General features: G+C 37.4%; 1 protein-coding gene across 1 annotated transcript; it reads left to right on the top strand.

Annotated features, from left to right (window-relative positions):
* Positions 1–2,873: 2,873 nt before the first annotated feature.
* LOC145089562 (uncharacterized) lies at positions 2,874–3,853 on the top strand. Its single transcript, XM_079027985.1, has 2 exons — positions 2,874–3,341; positions 3,410–3,853. The coding sequence occupies exons 1-2, from the start codon at positions 2,874–2,876 to the stop codon at positions 3,851–3,853; spliced, it is 912 nt and encodes a 303-aa protein (XP_078884111.1).
* The last annotated feature ends 9,337 nt before the right edge of the window (positions 3,854–13,190 follow it).

The following is a 13,190-nucleotide window of genomic DNA, read 5'->3' as shown; positions in this document are numbered from 1 at the left end:
ATAAATTACACTATAGAAAAAGAAATATGTTTGATGTGGTGGACATATAATTAAATATTCTTTTATCCAAATATAATAATCTAATTTTTCTTTTGTCTTTAGCATTGTTAGATAATTGACTTGTAATATTAAAATTAGAAGTAGATTGGAAACTTGTATGCTGATATCCACATGATATATTTGAATTCATTGTCACCGACAACATATGATATTTAATAGTAACAATAATTAATAAGAAAATGTATTGGTTATGCGACATAAAAAATGATACGATATAAAATAATATTTTTATATAATACGTTAAATATAAAAAATAAATGATAATCAAACTAAATTAACGTGTAGATAAACAATTACCAACTGACATAGTTGACATAATATTAGATTTTTTTTATTCAAATATAATTTTTTATTAATTTGCGTCTATATATCTTTAAGGTTGTTTGAATACATATGATATTTGTATCTTTAAAACAATAATAATTCATATAATAAAACTATAATAAAAAATGTTATAAAATTTTAAAAGTCTGATTATTGATTATACCCCAAACACCTAGTTAACCCTTTTAATTATCTTCTAACATCAATCACATAAAAAAGCTGACATTTTTTTTGTCATTTTGTTGTATTGTTATTGTTAAATTTATATTAGGCTTATGAACAATGCCTTGTATTGAGAGGCCCAATACCATACTGTTTCAAGTTGTTTTGCATGACACTCCTCCGATAGTCTCATGTGTTTGATACCCATGTTTTTTCCCCGCCTAACCTTGCCAATCTCTTTCTTTCTTCTTCCACAACAATCCGATACAAGACGCCTTCTCCAACTTTTGACTCCAGATTTTGGTGTGTCCTCTTCTATTTGTTTCCCAAACTTTCTTATGTATCTCGTCCTCTTTTTCTTTCTGTTACCAACGACTTTACCACCGTTGGTGGTGGTTAATGACGGCGTCGCTGGAGGGTAATAATGGCCACCGGAGCCGAACTTTTTATCGTTATTATTATTATTATACAATTATTTTTTTATATTAGTTTTTTTTCCTATAAATTTTTTGTGTTGTATAAAGAGCTATTCAGATTTATACAGTTGTTCGAATAGTTAACAAATATTCGAATAATTGATAGACATTGAAATTATTATTAATATTAATTCTTATTTCCAATAATAATGAAAATTATTTAATACCCGACAAATGTTCTAAACATCAGACACCATCTATGTAAAATTAGTTAATACCCAACAAATGTTCTAAACATCAGACACCATTTATGTAAAATTAGTTAATAATAATAACCAATCAAATAAATTAAAGAGTAAATTACCGGAATGTCCTTTGTGGTATCTTGCTACTTGCAGGTTTAGTCCATAAATTGGGTTTTTCATCCATGGAGTCCTTAAATGTCAAATTTATTACACATTTTATCCTTATTATACGTTTTTGTTGCATGCTTAATCCCTATTTGATCTAAAAAGACTGTTGCGCCCTTATTATTTTTTTGAGAAAATTTTATATATACCCTAAATAAACAAGAAAATATCATATTTACCCTAACTAATATCTAAATATCATATATATCCTAAACGAACAACCATAATATCATATTTGCCCTAATTTTATATCTTAATACTCTTATAATGATTAATTAGTATTTCAAATCTTTTTAATTATAAAAAACAAATAAATTAACCATAATACCCCTTTCCAAACACATTACCAAAGCCCTACATTGATGAAAGATGCAATCAACGCAAGTCGTCTAGATGATTCTTGCCCCGTCGTCTTCTGCTCCACAGAAAACCTCGATTGATCATAGCCAATTAGTGATTCCGATCATTAGCGGCTTGACACCATTTATGTGACAGCATAGATGAACCCCATGATGATTCAGACTACTGTCCTAGTGAAGAAAGCTATTATAGTCACCTTAGTTCTGAGAATGAAGATGAGCCAACAAATGATGATAAAGAAGCTTACTCTTTTAGTAAGAATACTCTATGCATGAAAGTTGGCACACAATTTGAAAATGTGGTTGCTTTTCGGAGAGCTTTGAACCATTACGCAATCATAAATGAGTTTGACTACTATATTAAAAAAAGTGACCCGACACGATTCACAGCAAAGTGTGAAAACATAGATTGTAATTGGAGAATTTATGCATCTGTCATGCAAGATAGTATTACCTTTGAAGTAAGTACATACCTAAGCTATTTTTAACATGATTTCCAATTAAAATTTATTTATATATGTTCATTTAATTATTGTGCAGGTTAGGAAAATTGAAGAAGGACATACTTGTACTCGAAATAACATGAGTGGTAATAAGTGTGCCACTCAAGGATAGATTGAAAATATAGTTACTGACAAGTTGACGTCTGATGGGGACATTTCTCCCATGAAGCTTAGAAAGTGGATTATGAAAACTTACAATGTTAACGTACCATACCTGAAAGTATTTAGAGGGAAAGAGCAAGCATATACTGATATGCATGGTAAATGGGAAGACTCTTTCATGAAGATGGATGTATTTAGGGAAGAATTGCTAAATAGGAACCAATGAAGCATTGTCGAAATTGACTTTGATGTAGTTGGTGGCAAGACACGCTTCAAAAGGTTTTTTATTTCTCTGGACGCTTGTTCGAGAGGGTTTCTTGCTGGTTGTCGTCCTTATATTAGTCTTGATGCTTGCCATTCAAAAGGAAAATTCAACGATGTATTGGCCGCTGCAACTAGTGTTGACGCTAACAATTTCATCTTCCCGATAGCCTATTGTGTGCTTGAATCAGAGAACACACGCAATCATGGACATGGTTCCTTGAATCACTTCAAAAAGCAATTGGGACACCAAGTGGTCTTGTTATCTCATCATACATGCAAAAAGGGTTAGAAGTTGCCATCATGCATGTTTATCCTGATTTTGAGCATAGAGAATGTGTACGACACTTATATAGCAATTTCAAGAAACATTTTCGGGGTAAATTCTTCAGCAAGAAACTATGGAGGGCTGCAAAAACCTACTTGCCTACCAAGCATGATAGATTATTGAAGGAAATTGGTGATGTATGTCAAGACGCCATCACATATCTAAATACCAACCACAAAAAGGTATGGAGTAGAAGCAAGTTTGGTATAACTTCGAAGTGTGATTATGTCACTAATAATATTTCAGAATCATTTAATTCTTGGATTGGTGCATTGCGCTATCAACCCGTGCTTGATCTACTTTATGTAATTAGAAAAAAACTTATGAAAAGATTTGACAAGAAAAGAATGTTAGTGAATAAATGGAATGGTACATTGGTTCCTATTGCTAAGAATCATGTTAACGACATTTCAAAGGTAAGTATGTTAAATTATAATTGAATTACATATCTATAATCATCTTAACAATATCTTTTTTTATGTAGAACTTGGGTGAATATGAAGTTTGTAGAAGTTGTAACAATAAAGCTGAAGTGAAATGCAAGGGACAACGTTGGGAGGTCTACCTAGATGAAACAAAATGCAGTTGTCGGGTGCAGCAAGTTACGGGCCTTCCATGTGTACACGCAACAACTTTTATTGCTTTTACGAGGGGTGTTAATTGGGACAAACATGTTGATTCGTGTTACACTATAGAGAAATTCAAAGAAGCATATGCTTTTGAAATTTCTCCGATGCCTGGAGCGGATGAATGGATGCAAAAAGATGAGGAGAAAATATATTCACCTATTATCAAAAGCCCGGTTGGACGGCCCAAAAAAAAAGGATCAAATCATCAGATGAGTCGAAAAGAAGACACAAATGTCTATGATGTGGGGAGTACGGACATCATGAAAAGACATGCAAGAACCCCAAACTTCAAGGTTTAGATCGAAGTGAAACATCAACCTCAAGACAAAGGAACCGGTGTCCGTGATAGTTGGTTGTTTTCAAAAGTTTTTATTGTTATTTAAAATTATTTTGTTTTTGAAAACTTTGTAAAGTTGTTTGAGACACACAAGGTTAAGTGTCAACATGAAAAAATATTTAGTTTTTAATTTTTTAAACTTGGTAAACTTGTTTATTAGTTGAATTTGATAAACTTGATTTCTTGTTCTTAGATCTAGTACTTTGATTTTTTTAAGATTGCATGTATATATATGTCGATGGTTTTTTTTATAGACTAATATGTTAATAATTACTTTTATTATTATCATTTCTCATCTTTATTGTTTATTTTTCTAATGACAAATGTAAACACAAACATATAAAATAACGTCTTAATGGATTAAAACACTTTTGTTTATATTAAGTCATAAAATGATCATTTTGTGTAAATATGATATTTTGACAATTTAATGGTATATATGAAATTTTAAATATAGTTTTATAAAAATGGTACAATAGTCAAAAAATAAAAACAATGATTTAAAATGATTATAAAATACTAAAAAAAACATTTAGGGCAAATATGATATTATAGATACTTAGTTAGGGTATATACGATATTTAGAAATTAAATAGGGCAAATATGATATTTCATTGTTTATTTAGGGTATATATGAAATTTTTCCTTATTTTTTTATAATTAATTTTATGATTTATATATTTCTTTTATAATTAAAATTTTGATTTAAATATTAATAATTAAAAAAAAACATTTTTCCTAAAACCTAAGCAACATTAAGAATAATTCCCTCAACCCCTTATTCTTCACCTCTCCTTTCCACTATCACCCACTACTGACACCCATCACCGACACCTGTATCAATGCCGATCACCCCATACAACACAAGGATATCTCACAATTGCATCCCACCCTTCCTTACGCCCCCTTGCACCATCATCCCCGTCTTTTTTGTATATTTATTAGTAGGCATCAAAACTACCATAGGCTTTGCCATAAAACTAGAAAAACTCAAGAAGTCGTCGACAAACTCACAAACTCGTCAACAAACTCCATCACCATCACCACTACACACCCACTCGTGGTAAAGCTCCTCTCGTTAGAGTAAATCACCATTGTCGATATACAAATCCAGAAAAACACAAACCTAGAAATCCATTTAACATAGGAATGGACATTCGTTCATTAAAACCAGAAATCAATAAAAGAGATGAGAGAGTTATGAAACAATGGTAACAACAAATGATGACGAGAAGTGTAACACTCATAAAGACGGTCCAAAATGTTCATTTTTATTTATCAAATAAAACCATAATTATCAAAACATTCCATCAAAACATGAGTCAAGTATTTAAAAATATTATTATCAGAGTTTCCAAATCAAAATATCAGAGTAAACATCCCATGCTAAACATAATGGTGTGTGCACTGCAGTTATCCTGACTCTTCCCCTTGCTACCAGAAGTACCTGAAACCAAAACTGAAAACCGTAAGCATAAAGCTGAGTGAGCTTCCCCAAACTACCACATGCCATACACATAATCACAAATCACATATTAACATATTGTTGGCCCCGCCCGAATCGGACATGGTCTGGCATCAGACATAGTACGGCATCGGGCCCCGCCCGACATCAGACCGTAGTCCGGTAAGCATATAAACATATCAACAATACACAAATAATAAAAACATAATCATAAGCATATAAACATCCATCGGGTACCGCCCGACATCAGACCAAAATCCGGAAAGCATATAAACATTCATCAGGTACCGCCCGACATCGAACCTTAGTCCGGAAAACATATAAAAACAGACACATGCAAGAATCACGAAGACATCAAACATACAAACATTCCTCGGGCATTGCCCGACATCAGTCCGTAGTCCAGAAAGCATATAAACATTCATCGGGCGCCGCCCGACATCGGACCGAAATTCGGAAACATATAATCACACATACGGGCCGACATTGGTGCCTTCGACCCGTTCCTACAGGTGGAAACTCACATCGCAAAGCTAAATGCAGAATGTCACGACAAGGAATCTCTAACGGCTACTTCGACGACTCCCCTAACTATCATTACCAAAATAACACTTAGTCAAAATCCAATAATCTTTCTTATGGTGAAATGACCATTTTACCCCTGATCTAATTTGGTCCATGCCTAAGTGTCACACCCCCAAACCAGAATGGCAGAAACATTCGGGGGTGGGTGACTTCAATTAGTACCATAACAATTGAATATTGTAAAGAAAGTAACACAACCATCATATATATAACAAAAAGGTACATTGTTGCGTAATACATGTTTCCAAAAGAATATTACAAATATGATGATTTAACATGTTTTATAATAGACGCCTTAGCGTTCCTTCTTCAAAAGCTGGTAGTTACCTGTATTACTGATTCCCTGAGAAATACAAGTAGTTTCGAAAAAGTGTCAACAATAAAGTTGGTGAGTTCATAAGTGTTTTCGTACTGAAAAAGTATGTCTTTTTGGAAGAAAATAGGTGAACGTAGTTTCCAGAAAATCCAATATTTTCCTTATATAGTTTGAAAAGTTCCAAAAGTTTGAGGGCGTTAGCATCTTTCATTCCTAAATGATAAAGGTGAATTAATACTCAAAATAATGTAAATATTAAATGCATTCATGAGTCTCGTAAATCAAGTTTATTTTTATACTTCCGTGTGAGTCTTATAACCATGCTATTGACACAGACTGCCTGTAACAACATTCTTCAAGTGTTGTAGTGTTATGACATTTGTCACCCCAGACCTACCGGTCTAACTGTAGCTAACAGTTTAGGTGCGGGATTTTCAATCCCGTATAGATCTATACACAAGTATCACGCTCTCCCTCCAAGAGATTATGGTTTATAATACAAGACTTGAAATGCGTACTTGAGAGTACGTTGAAGTTGGATATCTCACAACACTTAGTATAAATAGATTTACGAAAAGAAAGTCTTTATTTCACTTCAGATGAAAGTATTTCGTTTTTCAAGATGTTTACGTAAGAATGTATGAATAACTCGCAAACTATACCCATTATAGTTTTTCCGAAAGTGTGTTCCATTTGGTGATAATAACTCGGTGAAATACTAGCTTTTTTACGTAAAGTAAAAGGTTGATATCGAATAATAATAATATAGAAGTTGTATTTAAATCTATATAAAACGATATGTTTTCTTGTATTGTACTTGTATTCCCCCCCTAAAACATGAAAAGACGTGAAAAGTAGGGGTATGAACTCACTTGTTCGGTTTGAAGAGAGTGAGACTAGAATCGAGCAGAACTTCAACTGCGGAAAGCTGCGTCTTCGAGCTTCTCGGGGATCTCGGTAGCGTAGAACCTTCGTCGGGGCTTGGGTATGGAACTGAGGGTGTCGGGATGGCCTCTGGAGCTCACAAGTTAGTGAAAGTGAGAGAGAGTTTGAGGAAAGTGTGCCAAAACCCGGAGCTCATGCCCTCTATTTATAGGGTTGAAAGTGGGAGTACGCTGGGTGTAATATCGGAGTACGCTCGGCGTACGCGTTACGCTGGGCGTAAGTATGCGTCATGGATTATGACTCGGGTCTAGCTAAGCGTAGAGCCTGCTAGCCGATGGGACTCGACACTGCGCCTGAGTACGCTGGGCGTACTCTTAAATTACGTTGGGCGTAATTTGGGCTTCAATCTTCTAAACTCCGTAACTTTCGCGTACGGGCTCCGTTTTTCGCGTTCTTTATATCCACGCGTAGGTGAGACTATGCTCTACAACTTTCATTTAGACTCCGTCGGCTAGTTTTGACTTTATTTATAATATTATGTTTTTAGTAGGCGGGACTGCTAAAGTCCGTTAAAAATTCATAAATTCTTTATCCGGCGTCTGATTTCGTTTGTCTTTTCACTATCTTACTCCTGTTGTGGAGACCTTCAATTCTCGTTTAGGTTACGTTAGCTAAAAACCATTTGATCTTTAATTCGAGTTTTTAGCTCTCTACTGCTGTTACGAAACTTAGAAAATTCGTAACTTCTTCATACGAGGTCCAATTTGGGCGATCTTTTTATGCACGTTCATGGTTTAATGTAATCTACGAGTTTTGTTTAGATACCTAAGGCTAAAATGCATTTTATTGGAATTTCACTTTTTACGTTTAATAATGTTTTACCGGGTGTGTCGTGAATATTTGAGTGGTTATAATCTTTTCATTATAACTCGGTTTTGAACGTTCTTTATGTGTTTGGAAACCTTGGCACGATATCTAACATTTGACGCATCCTAAATTTAGATTTTTGAACACTTTATTTTTTAGGTTAATTCCGTTGATTCCAAATAGTTCGTTGTATTTGACTTTTGAGTGTTACATTGATTTGGAAAAATATAGGGTTGTCACATCATCCCCGCGTTAGAGGGAATTTCGTTCCGAAATTTAATCTAAGACAGAGTTTATGGGTTAGGAAAAAGATACGGGTACTTTTGTTTCATCTGATCCTCGCGTTCCCAGGTGTATTTAGGTCCTCGCTTGGCGTTCCAGCGGACTTTTACAATAGGTATGCGGCTTTGTTTAGTTCTTTTAATTTCCCAATTCATGATCTCTACTGGTTCTTCTACGAATTGGAGATTCTCATTTATTGCAATTTCGTCCAGAGGGACGACGAGGGTCTCATCGGACCAGCACTTCTTTAGGTTTGATACTTGAAAGGTATGGTGTACGTTGTGAAGTTCTGAGGTAATCGAAGCTTGTAAGCCACCGGACCAATCCTGGCAAGGATCTTGAATGGTCCGATGTACCTTGGGTTCAGTTTCCCATGCTTTCCAAAACGTATTAATCCCTTCCAGGGCGAGACTTTTAGTAGGACACGGTCTCCAACCTGGAATTCCAAGGGTTTCCTTCTTTTATCCGTATAACTCTTTTGTATGTCCCTTGAAGCCTTCAATCGTTCCCGGATCTGAACAATCTTCTCCGTGGTTTCTCTTATGATTTATGGCCTAGTGAGAGTGTTGTCCGTTGCTTGTCCTCTTGCTAGTTGCGTGTCACCCACTTCAGCCCAACACAGAGGTGATCTGCACTTATGGCCGTAGAGGGCTTCGAACGGGGCAGCTTTGATGCTAGTGTGGTAGTTGTTGTTGTACGAAAACTCGACCAATGGTAAATGGGTGTCCCATGCTTTGACAAAATCGATTACGCAAGCTCTCAGCATATCTTCTAGGGTTTGTATGGTTCTCTCACTCTGGCCGTCGGTTTGTGGGTGATAAGCGGTACTCATGTCTAATCTCATTCCTAGAGATCTTTGCAGCGACTGCCAGAACCTTGAGGTGAATCTACTATCTCGGTCCGAGATAATGGATATTGGCACACCATGCAATCGTACAATCTCCCTGTGATAAGTTCTAGTTAGCTTCTCCAACTTATATGTTTCTTTGATTGGTAGGAAGTGCGCGGATTTAGTTAATCTGTCGACGATCACCCAGATGGTGTCGAGTCCGCTTGCCGTCTTGGGTAATTTGGTTATGAAATTCATGGTTATCCGCTCCCACTTCCATTCGGGTATTTCTGGTTGTTGTAACAATCCCGAGGGCTTTTGGTATTCCACCTTGACTTTGGCGCGTGTCAAACATTTGCTCACGTAAGTAGCAATTTCGGCTTTCATGTTCGGCCACCAATAAAGTTTCTTGAGGTCCAAATACATCTTATCGGAGCTGGGATGTATGGAGTATCGTGTCTTATGGGCTTCGTTCATGACGACTTCTCTAAATCCGCCAAACTTCGGTGTCCAGATCCGATCCATGAAGTAACGAACTCCATCATTCTTGACTTCAAGATTCTTATCCATTCCCCTTAAGGCTTCCCCCGTCACATTTTCGGATTTCAAGGCTTCTATTTGGGCTTCCTTGATTTGCGTAGACATGTGTGAATGGATTGTCATAGTTAGAGACTTCACTCGGCGGCCCGAGTATTCCTTTCGGCTGAGTGCATCAGCCACCACGTTAGCCTTTCCGGGATGATATCGAATTTCGCATTCGTAATCGTTTAGTAGTTCTACCCATCGTCTTTGTCTCATGTTGAGTTCCTTCTGGTTGAGGATATGCTGGAGGCTTTTATGATCGGTGAAGATTGTACATTTTGTGCCATAGAGATAGTGCCTCCATATCTTTAGAGCGAAAACGACTGCTCCTAGCTCGAGATCGTGCGTCGTGTAGTTTACTTCGTGTGTCTTTAGTTGTCTTGAGGCGTAGGCGATGACTTTCCCTCGCTGCATCAGAACACACCCAAGTCCTTGGTTTGACGCATCACAATAGACCACGAAGTCTTATGTTCCTTCTGGTAAGGTTAAGATGGGCGCACTACATAAGGCTCGCTTTAGTGTTTGAAATGCGATGACTTGTTTTTCTCCCCAGTCAAAGGTCACACTCTTTTGAGTTAGGGTGGTAAGCGGCTTAGCAATCTTTGAGAAGTTTTGTATTAACCTTCGGTAATACCCGACGAGTCCCAAGAATTGTTGGATTTCCGTTGGGGGTCCTTGGAGTCGTCCAATTCTCTATTGCTTTGATCTTGGAAGGATCCACGTGTATCCCCTCTTTGCTTACTACGCGACCTGGGAAATCTACTTCCCGAATCCAAAATTCGCACTTTGAAAATTTCGTGTATAGTTTCTCTGTCCTCAATGTTTCCAAAACTTGGCAAAGGTGTTGGCTGTGATCTTCCTTGCTTCTTGAATAGATGAGTATATCATCTTTGAACACGATCACAATTTATCTAGGAAGGGACGACATACTCGGTTCATCAATTCCATGAACACCGCTGGTGCATTTATCAATCCAAAGGGCATCACTACAAACTCGTAGTGACCATAGCGTGTTCGGAATGCTGTTTTGGGGATGTCTCCTTCCAACACTCGCAGTTGGTGATAACCAGATCTTAGATCGATCTTTGAGAAGTAGCTTGCTCCTTGTAGTTGTTCGAACAAATCGTCTATGCGCGGTAGGGGATATCGGTTCTTGATCGTGAGTTTGTTCAGTTCACGGTAATCGATGTACATGCGAAAGGATCCGTCCTTCTTCTTTACGAATAGGACCGGTGCTCCCCATGGTTGGAAGCTCGGTCTGATGAAGCCTTTGCTCAGCAGATCGTTTAGTTGACTGGACAGTTCTTGCATCTCGGCTGGGGCTAGACGGTACAACGATTTTGCTATTGGGGTAGCTCCGAGAATTAAGTCGATCCTGAACTCGACTTGGCGTTCTGGTGGGACTCCTGGAAGATCTTCTGGGAAGACGTCTGGGAAGTTGCAGACTTCCGGAATGTCTTTAATGTCCTTCAATTTGCGTTTCTTGTCTACCACGTGGGCTAAAAAGGCATGATATTCCTTGCGAAGATATTTTTGTGCTTTGACGCAGGAGATGATTTGTAAATTTGTACTGGGTTTGTCACCATAAATGACAAGAGTTTCGCCGTTTGTCAGATTGAGGCGAACGACCCTTTCGTGACAAAGTATATCAACATGGTGAAGGCTTAACCAGTCCATACTGATGATGACATCAAAACTTCTTATTGAAATTGGCATAAGATCGATTTGAAACAAGTGCTCGTTTAAATTTAATGTACATCCTATGTACATATCGCTTGCGCTTTTCCGTTTTACCATTTGCCATTTTTACAGTGAATATTTTATTGAGTGGTTGGGGTTTTTGATTAAGTAGGTGTTTGAATTTATGACTCACAAAACTTCTCTCCGCACCGCAGTCAAAGCGTATGCATGCATAAATATTGTCGAGGAGAAACGTACTCGTAACCACCGTGGGGTCAGCTATTGCTTCATTCTGTTTGACTCTGCATCCGATTGTTTGACTCCCATTAAACGCTTCTCAAGGACCGCTTGCTATTCCTTCATCTCTCTTATTTTTGCAAGTGTTGCCTCCATTTGGCTTTGAAGCGTCCCTGTGTGGAGTTGGGTATCTTCGTGTAGTCCATCCAGACGACGGATGTCTGTGGCGTTACCCTGTGCAGCAGCATTGATCTCACAAATTCGGGCCGCTTGAATTCCCGACTGGTAGGTCTGGGTGGCTATTTTGCCCACAAGAACGGGAAGCGCTCGATCGGCTGAACCTCCACCACTGATGTCGTAGAACTCCCGACACATGCCAAAGGGAGCGCGTACACCCAGCTGCTGGCTCCAATGGTAGAGATGGCTTCCCTAAATGGGAGTGGGACCTTGGTAGCCCATTCTAATTACGGGAGAACGGGGAGTTGGTGGGTCGATTACTTCCGGCTCGGAGTCTGTTCCATCCGTACCTTCCTCTTCTTCCTCCATAGGCTCCTCTTCCTCTTCGACTTCGAATTCCTCTTTGACTTCCTCTTCGGTTTCCTCTGGGTCTTCCTCCGGATCTTCTTCTATCCATCCACCGTTACCTTGGTTTGAGTAGTAGGGATCTCTCGGTATATGGAATCCGACCATTTTGTCTGTACTAGAATAGAGGTATGAGAATTTTATGAGAAAAGAAATTTCTATTTGACGGCATCCTAAGTTTAACCAAATCTTGAGGTGTGCATGATTTTTATTGTCCTTATATATTTTTTATAAAATACTCCTATAGTATTTCGAATTTGCAAGTTTAGTATTTTTTTTTTTGTAAGTTTTTGACTTGTTGTCCACTACGACCATTCCTCGACGTACGTTGGTCAAATCCAGGATAAATATAGTTGACCAGGCTATATTTATTCTCGATTTGATTACATACCCCGAGGTCCACTTGCCTTAATACTTTTTACGAAAACTTTTGATATGATACGAGACCGATGCATGCGTGAAAAATATTGTTTGATGAAAACGTTTTTTCAGAGGGTTTTTGGCCCCTTTTGCATTTATAGTTTGTATATCTTATGTGGTTCGATATACTTAGTTCACTATAAACAATGCTCTGATACCAATCTGTCACACCCCCAAACCAGAATGGCGGAAACATTCGGGGGTGGGTGACTTCAAGTAGTACTATAACAATTGAATATTGTAAAGAAAGTAACACAACCATCATATATATAACAAAAACGTACATTGTTGCGTAATACATGTTTCCAAAAGAATATTACAAATATGATGATTTAAAATGTTTTATAATAGACGCCTTAGCGTTCCTTCTTCAAAAGCTGGTAGTTACCTGTATTACTGATTCCCTGAGAAATACAAGTAGTTTCGAAAAAGTGTCAACAATAAAGTTGGTGAGTTCATAAGTGTTTTCGTACTGAAAAAGTATGTCTTTTTGGAAGAAAATAAGTGAACGTAGTTTCCAGAAAATCCAATATTTTCCTTATATAGTTTGAAAAGTTCCAAAAGTTTGA

The sequence above is a fragment of the Lactuca serriola genome, chromosome 2 (assembly GCF_051521515.1).
Source record: "Lactuca serriola cultivar US96UC23 chromosome 2, Lser_US96UC23_V15, whole genome shotgun sequence".
Classification (NCBI taxonomy): Eukaryota; Viridiplantae; Streptophyta; class Magnoliopsida; order Asterales; family Asteraceae; genus Lactuca; species Lactuca serriola.
This window is presented reverse-complemented; position numbering and strand designations above follow the sequence as displayed.

Excerpts from the sequence above, each read along its gene's own strand:
- LOC145089562 (XM_079027985.1), top strand. The coding sequence starts at position 2,874 with ATGCAAAAAGGGTTAGAAGTTGCCATCATGCATGTTTATCCTGATTTT. Across the intron at positions 3,342-3,409 it reads ATGTTAACGACATTTCAAAG|AACTTGGGTGAATATGAAGT; the intron begins GTAAGTATGTTA and ends TTTTTTATGTAG.